The sequence below is a fragment of the Rana temporaria genome, chromosome 5 (assembly GCF_905171775.1).
Source record: "Rana temporaria chromosome 5, aRanTem1.1, whole genome shotgun sequence".
Lineage (NCBI taxonomy): Eukaryota > Metazoa > Chordata > Amphibia > Anura > Ranidae > Rana > Rana temporaria.
The window spans coordinates 393,366,780-393,384,289 of record NC_053493.1 but is presented as its reverse complement, the minus strand read 5'-3'; the positions used below and the strand labels follow the sequence as shown (position 1 = coordinate 393,384,289).

Genomic DNA, 17,510 nt, shown 5'->3' with positions numbered 1-17,510 from the left:
TAGCAAAAATTACACCCCAAAATACATTCTGCTACTCTTCCTGAGTATGGCGATACCACATGTGTATAAAATGTCAATAATTTTCAATTCAAAAGAGGTATAAAAAGATGTCGTGATATGACCCTCTACCCACTATGCTTCTCCCCCTCCTGGGGACTACTATACTGGCGATTTGTCGGTCATGTATTTTGTGTTGTGTCTTTGAACCATGTATCCCTGTTGTGTCGTTATCGACATTTTTTACAATAAAATTGTTTTTCTTTATTTTTTATCCCTTTTTTTGTACACCACCCACATTAATTACCAGTACCGTAATAGTCCAACAATGGCCCAATTATCTTCCCCTTTTGGCTCCTCGGGTTCGGGGACCCTAGAGCCAATTTTATATATCTAGAATCTGGATGATGGTACGCCCCTTTAAAATGTTCAACTTTTACACCCTCAGAGGTACATATCAATTCAAAAGAGGTGGTGGAGGGGTAAAAAAAGACTGGAGGGGGCCTGAATGTCTCTCTTAAACCAGAGGATTTTTCGGTGATCAGTAAGGCTGCATTCACACCTGAGCGTAGTGTTTTGCTGCGTTTTTTACCCCGATTTGCCGCGACAATTTAGCGTTTTTTACCGCGATTTGCCGTGACAAAACGTGGCGTTTTTTACCGCGATTTTTTACAGGTCTAGGGTCACCAATGTAAAACGCCCAAATTCGAGCGACAAAAAAGGGTCGAGAACTTGTTTGGGCTTCAGGCGTTTGGCGTCAGGCGTTTTGTAGTGATGTGAACCATCTCCATAGATGTATTTTTTCCACTCTAGCGTTTTGGGGCGTCACGCTTCAGGCGACAAAACGCTCAGGTGTGAATGCAGCCTCGGAGATGCCTGAAATTTTACCTATGTCAGTTGTTTACAAACTGGAATTTTTACTCATTGGCCAGTGGCAAAAATAATAGCAGCTTTTGTTACATTGGTCCATTAGAAAAGAGAGGTAGATGGCTTGGCCTTAGTTCAGAATAATTGCAACATTTTATCTTCTAGCCCAGCGAGCTATTGCCAAAATTGAAGGAAATGGCAGCCACCATGGATGGATTCCACCGCTCCTTCGAGTACATCCAGGATTACGTCAGCATTTACGGTCTAAAGATTTGGCAGGAAGAAGTGTCGCGTATTGTCAACTATAATGTAGAACAAGAGTGCAACAACTTTCTCCGATCAAAGGTATTGCATGTATTTTAGATTGTAGGCTCGATCTTATTCCTTCTTTATTGAATTGTATTGTAACTGTACTGTCTGTTCTCATGTTGTAAAGTGCTGAGTAAACTGTTGGTGCTTCATAAATCCTGTATTATGATAATAAGAATTATAATTTAAGGATTGTTGAATAGGCCAATAGAAGGATTCCAGATCTAAACTATAATACTGTATTTATTGGCATATAACACTCACTGTTTTGCCCTGAAAATAGAGGGTAAACTGTGCCTGCGTGTTATACGCAGGGGGCTGTGGAAAGTTTTTTTCCTGAAATTTCCCTCTTAAAGTTGGGGTGCGTGTTATACGCCGATAAATACGGTACATAATAGGAAGGGCTCTGTCACCAAAATGTTTATGATATTTGGTATTCCTGTTAGGAGGACCTTGAAGTGGTCATAAATGGGGGTAGTACATAAATTTTTGACACAACAGTGTATACAGTGAATGTATTTCTGATTTGTTGTTTCTTGACTTGGAGATCTTCTAAAAAGTAGCTCGAAAGCTCCCTAAATTAACCACTTAACGACCGCCACACGACGATATACGTCGGCAGAATGGCACGGCTGGGCAGATCGACGTACCGGCACGTCGTTTACATCTACCCAGCCGTGGGTCGCAGGCGCGCGCCCGCAACCCGGTCCGAAGCTCCGAGACCCGCGGACCCGATCGCCGCTGGGGTCCGAGATCGGTTCCCGGAACTGAAGAACGGGGAGAGCCGCGTGTAAACACGGCTTCCCCGTGCTTCACTGTGGCGGCTGCATCGATCGTGTCATCCCCTTTTATAGGGAGACACAATCGATGACGTCACTCCTACAGCCACACCCCCCTACAGTTGTAGACACACACTAGGTGAACCCTAACCCCTTCAGCGCCCCCTGTGGTTAACTCCCAAACTGCAACTGTCATTTTCACAATAAACAATGGCCCAGATTCAACCATAGTTACGCAGCGCAATTGCTTACTTGCCCCGGCGTAACGAGTTCTCCTGATTCAGAGAGCTCGTTACGCCGGCTACAGCCTAAGATATGCGTGGCATAAGGCTCTTATGCCCGCATATCTTAGGCTGCATTCTTGCGATGGCCGCTAGGTGGCGTTCCCGTTGTGCTCAGCGTATAGTATGCAAATTGCATACTAAAGCCGATTCACAACCTTACGCGAGCCCTGCGTACGCAGTTTACGTCGTTTGCGTACGGCGGTTTTCGCGTAAGGCTGCCCCTGCTATTAGCAGGGGCAGCCAATGTTACGTATACCCGTCGTTCCCGCGTCGCGAAATTTGAACTTTACGTAGTTTGCGTAAGTGATTCGTGAATGGCGCTGGACGCCATTCACGTTCACTTTGAAGCAAATGACGTCCTTGCGACGTCATTTGCCGCAATGCACGTCGGGAAAGTTTCCCGACGGAGCATGTGCTCTACGATCGTCGCGGGAACGCGCCTAATTTAAATGATTCCCGCCCCCTACGGGATCATTTAAATTCCGCGCGCTTACGCCGGGCATTTTGCCGGAGCGCACACGCAATTTACGGAGCTACTGCTCCGTGAATCGCGGGCAGCGCAGACAATTTGCGTGGGCGCAGGGCAAAAACGGTGCCCTGCGCCTACGTAAAAAAGCGCAGATGTTACTGAATCTGCCCCAATGCAATTTAAATGCATTTTTTGCTGTGAAAATGACAATGGTCACAAAAATGTGTCAAAATTGTCCGACGTGTCCGCCATAATATCGCAGTCACAAAAAAAATCGCTGATCGCCGCCATTGGTAGTAAAAAAAAAAAATCATAAAAACGCAATAAAACTATCCCCTATTTTGTAAACGCTATAAATTTTGCGCAAACCAACCGATAAACGCTTATTGCGATTTTTTTTTTTTTTTTTTTTTTTTTACCAAAAATAGGCAGAAGAATACGTATCGGCCTAAACTGAGGAAAAAAAAACGTTTTTTATATATTTTTGGGGGATATTTATTATAAAAAAAAAGTAAAAAATATAGCATTTTTTTTCAAAACTGTCGCTCTATTTTTGTTTATAGCGCAAAAAATTAAAACCGCAGAGGTGATCAAATACCATCAAAAGAAAGCTCTATTCGTGGGGAAAAAAGGACGCCAATTTTGTTTGGGAGCCACGTCGCACGACCGCGCAATTGTCTGTTAAAGCGACGCAGTGCCGAATCGCAAAACCTGGCCTGGGCATTTAGCTGCCTAAAGGTCCGGGTCTTAAGTGGTTAAGGTGTGTAATTTTTCCTTTAGCTCTTTTCTCCTAATTCCAGACCTTCATGTTTCCACCAGATTCAAGACTGGCAAAGCATGTACCAGTCCACACACATCCCCATTCCTAAGTTTCCCCCTGTGGATGAATCTGTCACCTTTATCGGGAGGCTGTGCCGGGAGATCCTGAGGATAACTGATCCAAAGTAAGTTTTTTTCATTGGAGATGCAAAAAAAAAAGAAAATAAGAAAAATGAACAATTTAATAAGGGAAGCAACAAGGAACCAGAAGGCCCTCCTTCAAAAATGAATTTTTCAAGACAAAGCGTGAGCAGGTAAGTCTTAATCCTCGTACACACAATCGGATTTTCTACGGACAAAGCGTATGACTTTTGTCGGGAGGGCTTTGGCCGTGAACTTGTATTGCATACAAACGGAAAAGAATTGTTGGCCAACAAACACAAAACTATGTGGTTTTCAGCTCTTTAGCGCCACCCTTTGGGCAACTTCTGCTAATGTTGTGTTTTATGGTTCGCATTTGCGTGTTTGTACTTTGAATTATTTTCCGACAGACACACGATCGGAAAATCTGACAATAATTGTCCGATGGAGCGTACAAACAGTCAGATTATCTGACAACATTCTGCCATCACACAATTCCCGTCAGAAAATCCGATTGTATGTTCGAGGCTTAAGACCGGCCATAGACTCTGCGATTTTCTTTTGATGCAGGAAAGAAAGTTGCATGATTTCCCACATCCACACAGTCATTGTTGATGGGAAGAATCACTTGCACTGGGCCATTGTGTTCTCCCTGCAGGGGAAGGCCTCCTTGCCGGGAGAACACAGTGATTAATCGCATGTTAAATCAAACAGGCTGGTTGTACCCAACTTGATTGTCTGATTAACTTATGTACATTTAGCCTTGCCAATACATGGTTTGAATCTTGCGCCATTCCTGCTGAATCGGCAGTAATTTGAACCGTCCATGGCCGGCTTAAGGGTTGTCTGTTTACTAACTCCGATACTGAACCTCGTATACTTGGCTGTGACTGGATAATGAAGAAACGGCAGCTCACTTCTGAGGACATCTCTCTGCTGTTTCTTCAGACCTCAAACTCCATTTCTTAAAGCGGAGTTCCGGCCACAATTTCACTTTTTAAATATAAATACCCCTGTAATACACAAGCTTAATGTATTCTAGTAAAGTTAGTCTGTAAACTAAGGTCCGTTTTGTTAGGTTGTTACAGCATTTAGACACTTCATAAAATAGAAATTGACTGGGGCCATCTTAAGTGTGGGCATCATGAAGCCAGACTGTATGACTTCCTGGATTTCAGCCTCGCACATGCTCAGTGCTGCACAAGCAGTGTAATAGGTTTCAGCACCTGTACTGTCCAAGTCACATGATTCTTAGAGACTGGGGAGTGCACAGACTCCTGGAAAGTTACACCCACTACATTCCCAGGAGTCTGTGTGGTGTAGGTTAAGCACCTAGGTGCAGGAAGAGGGAAGATTAACTATTCTGCCTAGCAACAACCCTTTGAAGGCATCTAAAAAAAAATAAAAAAATTCTTAAAGGACTAATGACATTTTTTTCTTTCAAATAGTTTTTATTAGTATTTGTCAAATACAACAGTATCAAATACAATGGGGTATACAGTGCAGAGTAACGTGTGAATTCTCAAAGAGTTCAATGCCGAGCCACATACTGCACTAGCCATGCATCCACCAAGTGAATATCAAGAGTCTTGTTGCTAACAGTACGTGTACAGTCACTAGTCTCAGGGGTGATGGAATGTCCTCAATGGTCAGAGTAAGGATAGCTAGCGGAGGTGTCAGCGAAATGGGTATACCAAGCATGTCCCGTAGCATCGACTCCACTGATGACCATAACAGTCTCAAGCATGGGCAGGACCAGAAAATGTGGAGAAGAGTGCCGGGGTTGTTACATCCCCTCCAACAGTCGTGAGATGTGTCAGGGTGGAATCTAGCTATCCTAGATGGCGTAAGGTACCATCTCATCAGTAATTTTTGCGAGAGTTCCCACAAGGAGGTGCAGGAGGTGTATTTGTGACTAGATTTAATCGCTGTCTGCCACTGATGGTCAGAGAATGGGGTGAGCAAGTCAGATTCCCAATCCAGGAGTGGTTTGGATTTGATGAAGGAGTTTTTTTCTTGGAGGGTTGAGTAAATTAAGGAGGTGCCTTTGATCTTCGCTATATCAGAGAAGAGGAAGCGCCATATGTTTAAGGGCAAGGATCCTTCCAGAGAGCGAGAGTTCTTAAGGCAATGTTGCAATCTATAATATGTAAGGTAGTCTGAAGCAGGGGCATGGAGGGTCTCTTGGATGTGGAGAAAGGATGTGTTAGTCACTAAGGGACGCAATTCATGGACGTGGGATACGCGCTCAGTCAACCAGCGAGGGATAGGCAGGTCAGGAGTTAGCAGCTGAAGTGTTTCTACAGGTATGGGAATAGGTTTGGTTGCGAGGGTCGGCCATGAGGAGGAATGGAGTGACTTCCAGACCTTGACAGAAGCCTGAATGGTAGGGGAGTATAGGGAGAGTTGTGGGTGTTTGGCAGTCGTGCTGAATAACCAATGGGACAGGTTGGAGCCTGGGATCATGTTGGATTCTATAGCGCCCCAGAGCGTGGTGGGGTGTTCTACCATCCATTCACGCATTTGCGAAAGTATAGTGGCCATATAATAGTCTCTGATGTCTGCAAGACCCATGCCCCCTACAGACCTGTGTTTAATAAGTTTAGCCTGGTTACACCTGGGCTTCTTGCCTTGCCATAGAAAGTGACCCAGTATGGACTGCAGGGATTTAAGGTAGGATTGTGGCAGTGGGATCGGGAGCGTCCGGAAAATATATAGTAGTCTGGGCAAGACCATCATTTTAAAGGCCGCAAGTCTCCCTGCCCAGGAAAATTTGTGCCTAGAGATTTTCGTAGTTTCTCGGATAAGCATCTGTTTCACCTCGGCATAATTGTGGGAGAATAGGGTCGATGTGGATTTAGTCAGTGTGATACCTAAATATGGTATTCCCGCGTCTGCCCAAGGATATGGGTATGTGTTCCTAAGCAAGTTGCTAGTGATGGCGTCCAGGCCTATGTCCAGAATGTATGACTTTTGCTCATTCACCTTATAATAAGATACGCTACCAAATTTCTGCAATAATAACTGTACCGAAGCCAGGGAGGAGAGGGGATTAGTGTGACGGTATCGGTATGATATCCCCGTCAAGCATTCCCTCCTCTCCATACAAGAACATCACAGGATTCCCCACACATGAGTCAAGACTGGATGCTGGAACCAAGACACTTTATTGACACAAAAACTCAGCTTATATGTGGTTACAGCCTGTTAGGAACGCCCCCCTCACACAGTGGGGTTTCCCATACAGATTATAGGAGACAAGTCGGAGCCGACCATGCAGACACATTTCTTTAGATAAAGACATCAGGGGAGTTAATTAATACACTGAAGCAATCAGAATAATTAACATACTACTTCTCTAATCATTTAGCCTGATGATACAATACACATCTTTTAAGGGTAAACACAGATCTTCTTTACACAACACAATAGATCAATTAACCTTTAGAATAGTGAGGGGACATTAGCACGTCAATAACCTGTCAGAGGAATGAATCACACATGAAATTCCTTTCTACCTCTACAGACATGGCTAGCAGGGAGCAGTACACTGAGACATATAGGCAAATGCATCACAATGGCCCCCCTTTTGCTCCCTGCTCCGGCAAATCCGGTTGGACCTTTCCTGGTCCAGTAGGGTTGACGGGTTTAGAGCTTTTAGTCCGAGGTTAACTCCGTTTGGCATGACTGACCTCCCTTGGCAACTGCTTCAGACTCAGGTATGTCACCGGGTCGTCAGATCACACGCCGGTCAGTCCCCAAGTCTTTGTGCGATCTGCAAAGTCACCAGAAGTCAGTGTGAAGACAGTGAATGGGTCTGTGCGCCGCCATCTAGGTGTCCCGCTATGGGAGGGGGCAGGTTATGGCTCTGAAGTGACAATCACAGGAGATTCATAAAAAGAAAAAGTTATATTTGTTGAAATGCTGTAGCACTGGTGCTCAGAGTCCGGGGGGGGGGGGGGGAGAGGGGACTCAGAGCCCCATAAGGTCAGCCACCCCCTGCTCCCTGCGCAGCCGCCGGTTCTCCTCTTTGAGCTTCTCCAGCTCCATCTCCAGTTCATGGAGCCTGGGGGGGTCAGCCCGCTGTGACCTCAGGTGGTTGTTCTCCTCCTCCATGCGGCTTATGCACTCCTCCAGCTCTATGTACTCACGGATCAGATCCTGCTTGCTCATGTCCTGCAGGCTTTCCACGTGGTCCTTCATCATCAGGAACTGGGTGGTGGTGTAAGGGGCCACCGGTGGGCCCTTGGCGAACATCTCGGCCCGCATCTGAGGCGCCCGCTGCGATTCCATCTCCTCCAGTCGCTTCTTCTCCTCCCAGGTCCGCTGGTTATATGACTTCCAGGACCTCTTCTTCTTGGAGGGTAGCTGGCGGTGCCTCTTTCTGCCCAGCTCCCTCCAAGGCCCCTCCGGCTCATGGCTGTCGCCCATGACCAGCTGACAATGGTGTTCCCTGTTGTCCGTAATAACAGATTGTACCATGAGGGCTTCGTAAGGGGTGCCCAATGGTTCTTCCTGACCCAGCTCCTGGGGATCCCAAGCCGAGTCTACACAATGGGCTGCTGCTGGTGGGCGGTACCCAGGTTGAGACCAATTTGACCTGGTGTTGTCATTCATGGGGCAATTCTGCTTGAAGTGACCCAACTGTTTGCACCGGAAGCAGCGTTGTTCGTTGTCCTCCTGGCGTGGGTAGCGAGGGCTATATGTCATCGGTCTGTTAGGCGGTCGGTATCTAGCGGCTGGTGGGTGTGAGGGCGCCGTTGGTTGTGGGGGGTGTGACCTGGTTTGTCTTGCGAGTATCCGCATATTCATCCGCCAACTTCGCGGCCTCTGGTAGAGTCATGGGCCTGCGATCTCTCACCCAATCCTTGACATCCGTCTGGATGTGATTGTAAAATTGCTCCAGGAGCATTAGTTGCAAAATGTCCTCTGCGGTGGTGGCCTGGCTGCTGTTAACCCAGTTAGAGGCCGACAGGGACAGCTGGCATGCCCATTCTGCGTAAGAGTCTTTCGTGGTTTTGCGTGAGTCCCTGAACTTCTGTCGGTGGGACTCTGGGGTTACTGCATAACGAGCCAGGAGCACTTCTTTAACCCGGGCGTAGCTATGGATATCCTGATCTGGCACGGTCCGGAAAGCATCAGAAGCTTTGCCTGACAGTTTGCCTGACAATATTGCAACCCACTCTCTTCTAGCTATTCGGTGCAGGTTACATTGTCGCTCAAAATCCGCCAGGTAGTTATCAATCTCACAGTCCTTTTTCATCAAAAGCTTTAAAAGCGCTAAACGGAATCTTCCTTGCGTCTGCTGTGCTGTACTCACTGTTCGGAGAAGGTGCGGCTGCTTGTTGGACTGCTGCCAGTTTTAACTGTAGTTCTGCGTCCCTTATTTGTTTATCCTTCTGTAGATCTGCGTCCCTTATTTGTTTATCCTTCTGTAGTTCTGCGTCCCTTATTTGTTTATCCTTCTGTAGCTCTGCGTCTCTTATTTCTTTAGCCTTCTGTAGTTCTGCGTCTCTTATTTGTTTAGCCTCCTCCGCTAACAGGTCCATCACTTTCAGCACCACATCCGGCGTTGGGTTCGGGCCGAACCACGCTAGCTTCTCTCTCATTAGCTTGTTGGCTGGCGATTCCTCCTCCTGAATCACTGGTGTATCCATCTCTTGTACTGCTGGCGTTGCTGCAATCCCGTCCTCCTGGTCTATCTCCATTGATTCCGCTATGATGACCCGCTTGGTTTTGTTGCTAGCAATCCTTCCAGTAGTTCTTCCAGTGTCTGCTTGGAATCCGGGTGTGAAGGAGAGTAGAAGGGAAGATCCCGCTGCTGCCAACCAATTTGTGACGGTATCGGTATGATATCCCCGTCAAGCATTCCCTCCTCTCCATACAAGAACATCACAGGATTCCCCACACATGAGTCAAGACTGGATGCTGGAACCAAGACACTTTATTGACACAAAAACTCAGCTTATATGTGGTTACAGCCTGTTAGGAACGCCCCCCTCACACAGTGGGGTTTCCCATACAGATTATAGGAGACAAGTCGGAGCCGACCATGCAGACACATTTCTTTAGATAAAGACATCAGGGGAGTTAATTAATACACTGAAGCAATCAGAATAATTAACATACTACTTCTCTAATCATTTAGCCTGATGATACAATACACATCTTTTAAGGGTAAACACAGATCTTCTTTACACAACACAATAGATCAATTAACCTTTAGAATAGTGAGGGGACATTAGCACGTCAATAACCTGTCAGAGGAATGAATCACACATGAAATTCCTTTCTACCTCTACAGACATGGCTAGCAGGGAGCAGTACACTGAGACATATAGGCAAATGCATCACAATTAGTCAGCATTATTATCACGTCATCGGCAAACAAATTGATTTTATGGTCCGAGGTGCCAATTTTTAGACACGTTATTGAGTCACGTGTTCTAATGTGCTCTGCCAGAGGTTCCATGATGAGATTAAAGATTAGCGGCGTGTGCCGTTGGAAATCAAAAAAGGTTTCGAAAGTATTTCCGAGGTATATACCTGGGCTGAAGGGGAAGAGTACAGCGCCATGATAGCGGAAAGTATAGGACCCTGAAACCCAAATTTAATGAGGGTCGCATGCATATAACCCCAATGGACCCGATCGAACGCCTTCTCCGCATCCAGTGATAGGAGCAGAGAAGGCGTTCGAGTCGACCCCGCGGTATGGATGAGGTTAATGAGTCTACGGGTTGCATCAAAGGTCTGCCTACCTTTAGTAAAGCCAGACTGGTCCTTATGTATGAGCAGGGGCATTAAGTCCATCAAGCGGTTGGCTATTAGTTTGGCATGGATCTTAGCGTCCAAGTTAAGGAGGGAAATGGGTCGGAAGTTTTGGGCACATGTGGGTTCCTTGCCTGGCTTCGGCAGAGTAACAATCAGGGCGGACAACATTTCAGGGGGGAGAGAGGAGGAAGATGCAGCATCGTTACAGACTTTGGTCAGAAAAGGTGCGAGTATGGGGCCAAATTTCTTGTAGTACTCGCCAGTCAAGCCATCAGGGCCTGGGGATTTGTTGGAGGGCAACCCTGAGATTGTTTGTTGAATTTCTAGGGGAGTAAAAGGGGCGTTCAGTGACTCCAATTGGTCCACAGACAGTTTAGGGAGATTGATGTCATGGAGAAATGATGCTTTGTCTTGGGGAGAAGGTTGGAGTACTGAACTGTCATCCTTTAAGTTATACAAAGTGTTATAATAATAGCTGAAAGCATCAGCAATCTCTGTGGGGTCAATAAGCTTCCGTTTTGAGGAAGGGTGGAACAGGTGGGTAATTTTTGTTTTGGCGAGGTGGCCCTTGATTCTATTAGCCATAGCTTTTTACCGGCTTTGTTGCCTGTGGAATAGTGCGTAGCCCTGAAGTGGGTGTGGGCCCGTTCATAGGAGTCCAATAAGTGGGCTCTAAGATCACTCCTTAGGAGGTCTAATTTGTTTTTGGTATCAGGAGCGGGATTAGATTGATTTTGAGCCTCCAACGTTCTTATCTCAGAGGTCAAAATGTCTAGACGGTGTGTTTTCATCCTCCTCTCTCTTGCCCCTATCTGAATAAATATCCCACGTATGAAAGCCTTGTGGGCGTTCCATAACGTAGAATTATCTTTTACAGAACCTGCATTTCGGGAGAAAAATTCGGTTAGACGGTCTTTGATATATGCAGAATGATGTGGGGAGTGAATGAGGGACGCATTAGCCCTCCAGATCCTTGATCGTGCAAGGGAGGGGGAGGCATTTAAGGACATGGTGAAGGGTGCGTGGTCAGACCACGTAATGGTGGAGATCTCAGAGTACGAGACGCTGGGAAGGGACCATTTGTCCACTAGAAAATAGTCCATTCTCGTGTAGGAGTTGTGGCGGGGGGAGAAGTAGGAATAGTCTCTTTCGTTGGTGTGGAGACACCTCCAAGCGTCGTATAGGTCGTGTGTCTTCAGGAAGGAGCCCATAGGTGAGGCAGTTCTGCCCGTTCGGGAAGAGGCATCAATCGAGTTGTCAGGGACTATGTTAAAATCCCCACAGATGATGAGGTGTCCTTGTTTAAAGCGACTGAGTTTTTTCATAAGTCTGGATAAGAAGCTGATTTGCCTTGTGTTGGGAACGTAGACATTCACGATAGTATATCTGACATTGTCCAAGGAGCAGTCCAGAGCTAGGTACCTGCCATTGACATCTGCTATGCTGTTGTGGAGGGTGAATAGTATAGTGTCCCTGATGGCGATCAAGACTCCATTTTTTTTCTCAGGGCCAGAAGCCTTTAAAATGGTTGGGAATTGTTTGTTAGTACAGGTCGGTTCTGCCGTGGATTTAAAGTGTGTCTCTTGCACACAGATAATGTCACAGAGAGACGTGCGAGCCGTTTTCCACAATGACGCTTTCTTTGCAGGGTGGTTTAGGCCTTTAACATTTAGGGTCATGAATTTTGGCATTTTGTTGGTAAAGTGTAGTAAGTGCCGACAGTTAGGTACTCACAGTTCATTGCGGATCTTCCAGGGGGGGACCAGGTGAGATGCGGCGTAGGACCAGTCCACAGTTCAGAGAGTATTTCTTCTTAAGAGTGCAGTGTTCTCCGGGGATCAGGAGGAAGGGGGAAGGAAAGGAGAAAGTGAGGAATCACAAGGAAGGATTAACAGTAACAACAGTAAGTTCAAATAGATTAACAACAGTGCTGGGTGTGTTGAAGACACCGTGCTCAGTAGTATATCAGAAATGACTACTGAATACTTGGGGGGTAAGAGTCCGTATATCAACTGCAACGAGCAGGCACCGACCGGAGTGCATGTCAAGGGAATTTGTAATGAGTGCACTAACCATATGGTCAATTAGCCACGCTGGGGTGAGATTCCATGGCACTGGAATGCAGAGTGTCAGGAAACGATTCCCGGGGTGTTGCGTTGCCATCCGGAATGATGTGCCATTTTTTAAGGAGGCGGATGCCCTCTTCCACCGAATGCACATTGTGTTTAACCCCATTTCTGGTGATCAGAAGTTTGGTCGGGAAGCCCCATTGGTAGGGAATCTTGTGGTTGTTCAGCGGTTTAGTAATGGTCTGGAGTTGTCTCCTCTGCTGACGGGTGTACTGGGAGATGTCAGCGAAAAGTTGCAGCTTCGTGTAGGGCGCAGGTAGTTGGCCTAGTCGCCTGGATTTGGACATGAGCATATCCTTAGCGTGGTAGAAATGAATCCTCATGAGAGTATCACGGGGTATTTCAGGTGGCAGATGAGAGGGCTTTGGCAGGCGGTGAATTCGGTCGATGATCGTTTCCACAGGGGGGAGGTCAGGCAAGAGCGTGGTGATCAATTTTCTGGCGTAGGAATTGAGATCGGCAGGTATGACCGACTCAGGGATGCCACGTATTTTCACATTGTTGCGTCTTGACCTGTCCTCGAGGTCCGCCATCTTGGCGCGCAACCATTGGTGGTCCTCCTTGGCGTGGTCGTGAGCATCCACTAAATCATTGACCGTAACTGTCATGGCGCTCATCTGGTGCTCGATGCGGCCTACCCTATTGTTCACATGCGTCATTTCAGTTTTGAAGGCAGTAATCATGGTGGAAATGTCACTGTGCAGCGAGCTATGTAGGGAGATCAGCATGTCCTTTAGCACTGTGTCCATGACCGGTTGGTCAGTAGTGGGAAATGCAGCTATGGGGGATGATGCTGGGACTAGTGAGGGGAGACTGTCCAGTGTAGGCCTTTCCTCATAGGCCTGGGGACTAGGGTCCATCCGCATCCGCTCCTTAGCAGGGCTGGCAGTAGTGGAGGAAGGTCCGGAGGGCGGCGGTGGATCGTGAGGGGGTGAACTGGGATGCACAGACGCATCCACATCATCCGGCAGATCAGTGTATGCCCTCTCTCCTCGCGGTGAGCGGTCGCGGGCGCCATCTTGGATCGGAGCGCCGTGAGGTGAGGAGAAGAAGTCGGTAAGCTTCCGCGGCGGGCGGTAGTCCTTACATTTTCTGGAGGTGCCGGGTGGGTTCCCCAGCGTGTGCTGGCTCTGGTGATGCATTTGCGAGGTGTAGGCTAGCTGTTTAGGTAGAAAATCCTCCGGTCGGTGCAGGAGCTGTGGGATCAGGCTTCCATACAGCTCGGCGGTTGGCCACGCCCCCCCAATGACATTTTTTTTAAACTACTGATGTAGAAGAAGAACAGGAAGTGAGGATTTCTCAGAAGAAATAAGGACATTTAAAAGCAAAATGGAAGGATGAGGTCAGTGAAGAATTGTTTGAATAGCTGACTGGTCCCCTGCAACTTTTGTGCTTGACCAATAACAGAGTGGGGGACTGTCGCATAATGGGGCAATGCTAAACTGGTGTAGACAGATTATGCAACAGATTTACCGCAAGTTTAAAGCTTGATTCATAAACTCCTCCCTCTGATTCTCCAAGTAACAGCGCGGCAGAATAAAACCTGACCCTGGCCACTTTTTTCATTGTGCATGTTTGGACAGCTAGAGCTAAATCTGTCTCAGAACTCTGCAAATCTGTCATACTTGACTGCCCAGGATTCCAGAAGAAAGCATCTCAAATGCACATAAAGGCCCGGATTCACGTAGAATGGCGTATCTTTGTGCGGGCGTAACGTATCCTATTTACGTTGCGCCTTCGCAACTTTTACAGGCAAGTGCCGTATTCTCAAATGAAAGTTGCGGCGGCGTAGCATAAATAGGCCGGCGTAAGCCCGCCTAATTCAAATGTGGTAGATGTGGGCGTGTTATGTAAATTCTTATGTGACCCCACGTAAATTACGCTTTTTACGAACGGTGCATGCGCCGTCCGTGAAACTATTCCAGTGCGCATGCTCCAAATTAACCCGCAAGAAGCCAATGCTTTCGACGTGAACGTAAATGACGCACAGCCCTATTCACGAACGACTTGCGCAAACTACGTAAAATTTTAAAAATTCGCCGCGGGAACGACGTCCATACTTAACATTGGTACGCCGCATGTACACCTCATATAGCAAGGGTAACTTTACGCCGGGAAAAGCCTAATGTAAACGGCGTATCGTCGGCCGGGCGTACGTTCGTGAATTGGCGTATCTAGCTGATTTACATATTTCTAGGCGTAAATCGGCGTACACGCCCCTAGCGGCCAGCGTAAATATGCAGTTAAGATACGACGGCCTAAGAGACTTACGCCGGTCGGATCTAATACCAATCTATGCATAACTGATTCTAAGAATCGGGCGCATAGATACGACGGCTCGGACTCGGAGTTACGACGGCGTATCTGGAGATACGCCGGCGTAACTCGTATGAGAATCCGGGCCAAAATCTGTTGCACAGACTTTGCTAAATGAAAGGCACCCTGCTTTTCCATGGGAGTGTAAATTGCTAATAAATGTCCCCCAATGTCTTTTCACCGCAGAGTGACGTGTTACATAGACCAGATGAACACTTGGTATGACATGCGCACCCACCAGGAAGTGACCAACAGTTGCCTCTTCTCCGAGATCCAGTACTCCCTGGGAACATTTGGCTTAAATGGGCTGGACAGACTGCTGTGCTTCATGATCGTCAAGGAGCTCCAGGTATAGATCATCAATAAGCCCCCAATCAAACCTATTCTGTGTATCTTACCACTTACCTTATATTCTAGTAACAGTAGTGGGAGCGGGCTAATATTAACAGATTCATCCGGGGGAAATTTGCTGTTTATGTAATTTTGCCAGGATCTGTCCTATGTTCCCGTATTTGAGAACAAAAAAGGCGCACCAGCCTAGTATATTGCTGTTGACAATTTATTAGATATGATAAAATAAAACTACTCCCAAAAGAAATGGTGTAAAAATATATATAAATGTTTCTACATTTTTACCCAGGCCTTTATGGAGGTGGTCGTTCTAGGGGCCACTGCTGGATATATAGTACCCCCTCCTCATACAACATGGTGTTTGTGAAGGACTTTTTGCCTATATGCTTCAGTCTAATTCTCTCCCTGCTATTTTAATGCTGTGGGTTACAGGTAACAGGTGTTTTCATGTGTGACTCATCTCTCTCTGTAAAGACTGTTCATATGTTAAATAAGGCTAGCTTTTGAAAGGCCTTTAATTGTGTGATAACGCTGTCTACAACCTAGTGATGCTCAGAGGTGTTAATAGGTGTCAAACTGGATGCAGACGAAACGTCTGCCTAGGAAACTCAGTGTGTGAAGGTGGTTTATTGTTATGCTGTTTAAGGAATGTGCAGTGATTAGACATGATAATTGTCGGTCGGTGCCGACCTGTCTAGAATGTTTTAGTAATTAGCCTTTGTGTGTGATTAGGGGGGTGGAGATTTCATTGTTGCTTGAATGTCTTGGACTGTATAAAAAGCTGAGAAGAAAACCATTAAAGCTGTCTTGTTCCAGCAGTAAGCTTGGCATGTGTGGCTTATTGGGGCGACTCCAGGAATATTCCCCCTTGTGGAATATTGGGTGATTATCTTTATGGGAAGAAGGGAAGACTTTGACGGGGATATCATTCTAATACCGTCACAGTGTTTTCATCTCAGTCTTTTTTATTTCATCATTTATATTCATTTTTATATTCATTTTTATTATTTATTTTTCCAATTTTTGTTTTGTTTTATTCATTGGTCTGTTATCGCTGTCATTTTCCACTTATTGTTTTTGTATTTAGTATCCGGGACCGCCCATCATTGGTTGGGAGGAGTCTTGGTGGCCCCTGGGAGGTTCCCTTTGGCTGGCGATAGGCGTGGCTTGTGCATATGTGTAGGTATAACAAGGGGGTGTTTGTGGAAGGGTCTGTACTGCTGAGCTCTGATGAAGAGGTTCCTGTTACCTTGAAACGCGTCAGCCGGCAGTGACACACCTCCTTTCCCCCCTATCCAGGAGTGTGACTCGAGGGGTATTCATCATACCGTTGTTGACAAGTCTTTTATACCATTTCTTTTGTGAGTAGTTTTATTTTATCATATCTATCTAATAAATTGTCAACGGTAATATACTAGGCTGGTGCGCCTTTCTTTTTCTTCTTTTTGTTCTCTGCTAGGAGGCTCCCCGTCCCTGAAAGGCAGCAAGGCCTTTGTTGCCAGTTTTGACACCTATGGAAATTTCCATGCAGAACTTTGATCAACTGTTGGTCAATCCACCCGTGCGCAGGAATTTGTGTTTTTGTCTACTCCTATATTGGATAATTGCAGCAGGCCTTCTAAAGAAGTCACTGGGTGATGACCTTCTTGAGCCTTAATGCGCTCCTGACAACTCTCTAGGTCTTGGCTGGAGCCAGCAGACTGCCTGGCAGAGGCTCTAGGTCAGGGGGCTTCAAACTACGACCATCCAGTTGTTCAGGAACTACAATTCCCATCATGCCTAGTCATGTCTGTGATTGTCAGTTTTACAATGCCTCGTGTGATGTGTAGTTCCTCAACAGCTGGAGGGCCGTAGTTTGAAGTACCCTGCTCTAGGTGATAAATACTTTCTGAAGGAGCCGAAATGGGGAGCAGCGGTTAATCACCAATAAGATGGTGTGTGAGTGTGTTTTAAAAATTCTAATAGCGTTGCTTAAGGCCCCGTACACACTACCGGTTCGTCCGATGAGAATGGTCCGACGGACCGTTTTCATCGGTCCACCGCTGAAGTGGCCTGATGGTCTGATGTGTGTACACACCATCAGTTCAAAAACCGATCGGGTCAGAACGCGGTGACGTCAAACACACCACGTGCTAAAAAAAATGAAGTTCAATGCTTCCAAGCATGCGTCGACTTGATTCTGAGCATGCGCGGGTTTTGAACCGATGCTTTTGTGTTCTAACCATCGGTTTGGCCTGATCGGTTAGCGGTCCATCGGTTCGATTTTTAAAGCAAGTTTTAAAATTTTGGTCCGAAGGACAAAAGACCGATGGGCCATACACACGGTCGGTTTGGACCA

General features: G+C 46.6%; 1 protein-coding gene across 1 annotated transcript in view; it reads left to right on the top strand.

The window, feature by feature from the left end:
• WASHC5 (WASH complex subunit 5) overlaps positions 1 to 17,510 on the top strand; it is a 101,070-nt gene that overhangs the window by 61,771 nt on the left and 21,789 nt on the right. The window contains exons 19-21 of the mRNA XM_040354954.1: positions 1,030 to 1,209; positions 3,525 to 3,649; positions 15,008 to 15,170. Coding sequence (XP_040210888.1) covers positions 1,030 to 1,209; positions 3,525 to 3,649; positions 15,008 to 15,170 — 468 coding nt within the window. The remainder of the gene's footprint in view (positions 1 to 1,029; positions 1,210 to 3,524; positions 3,650 to 15,007; positions 15,171 to 17,510) is intronic.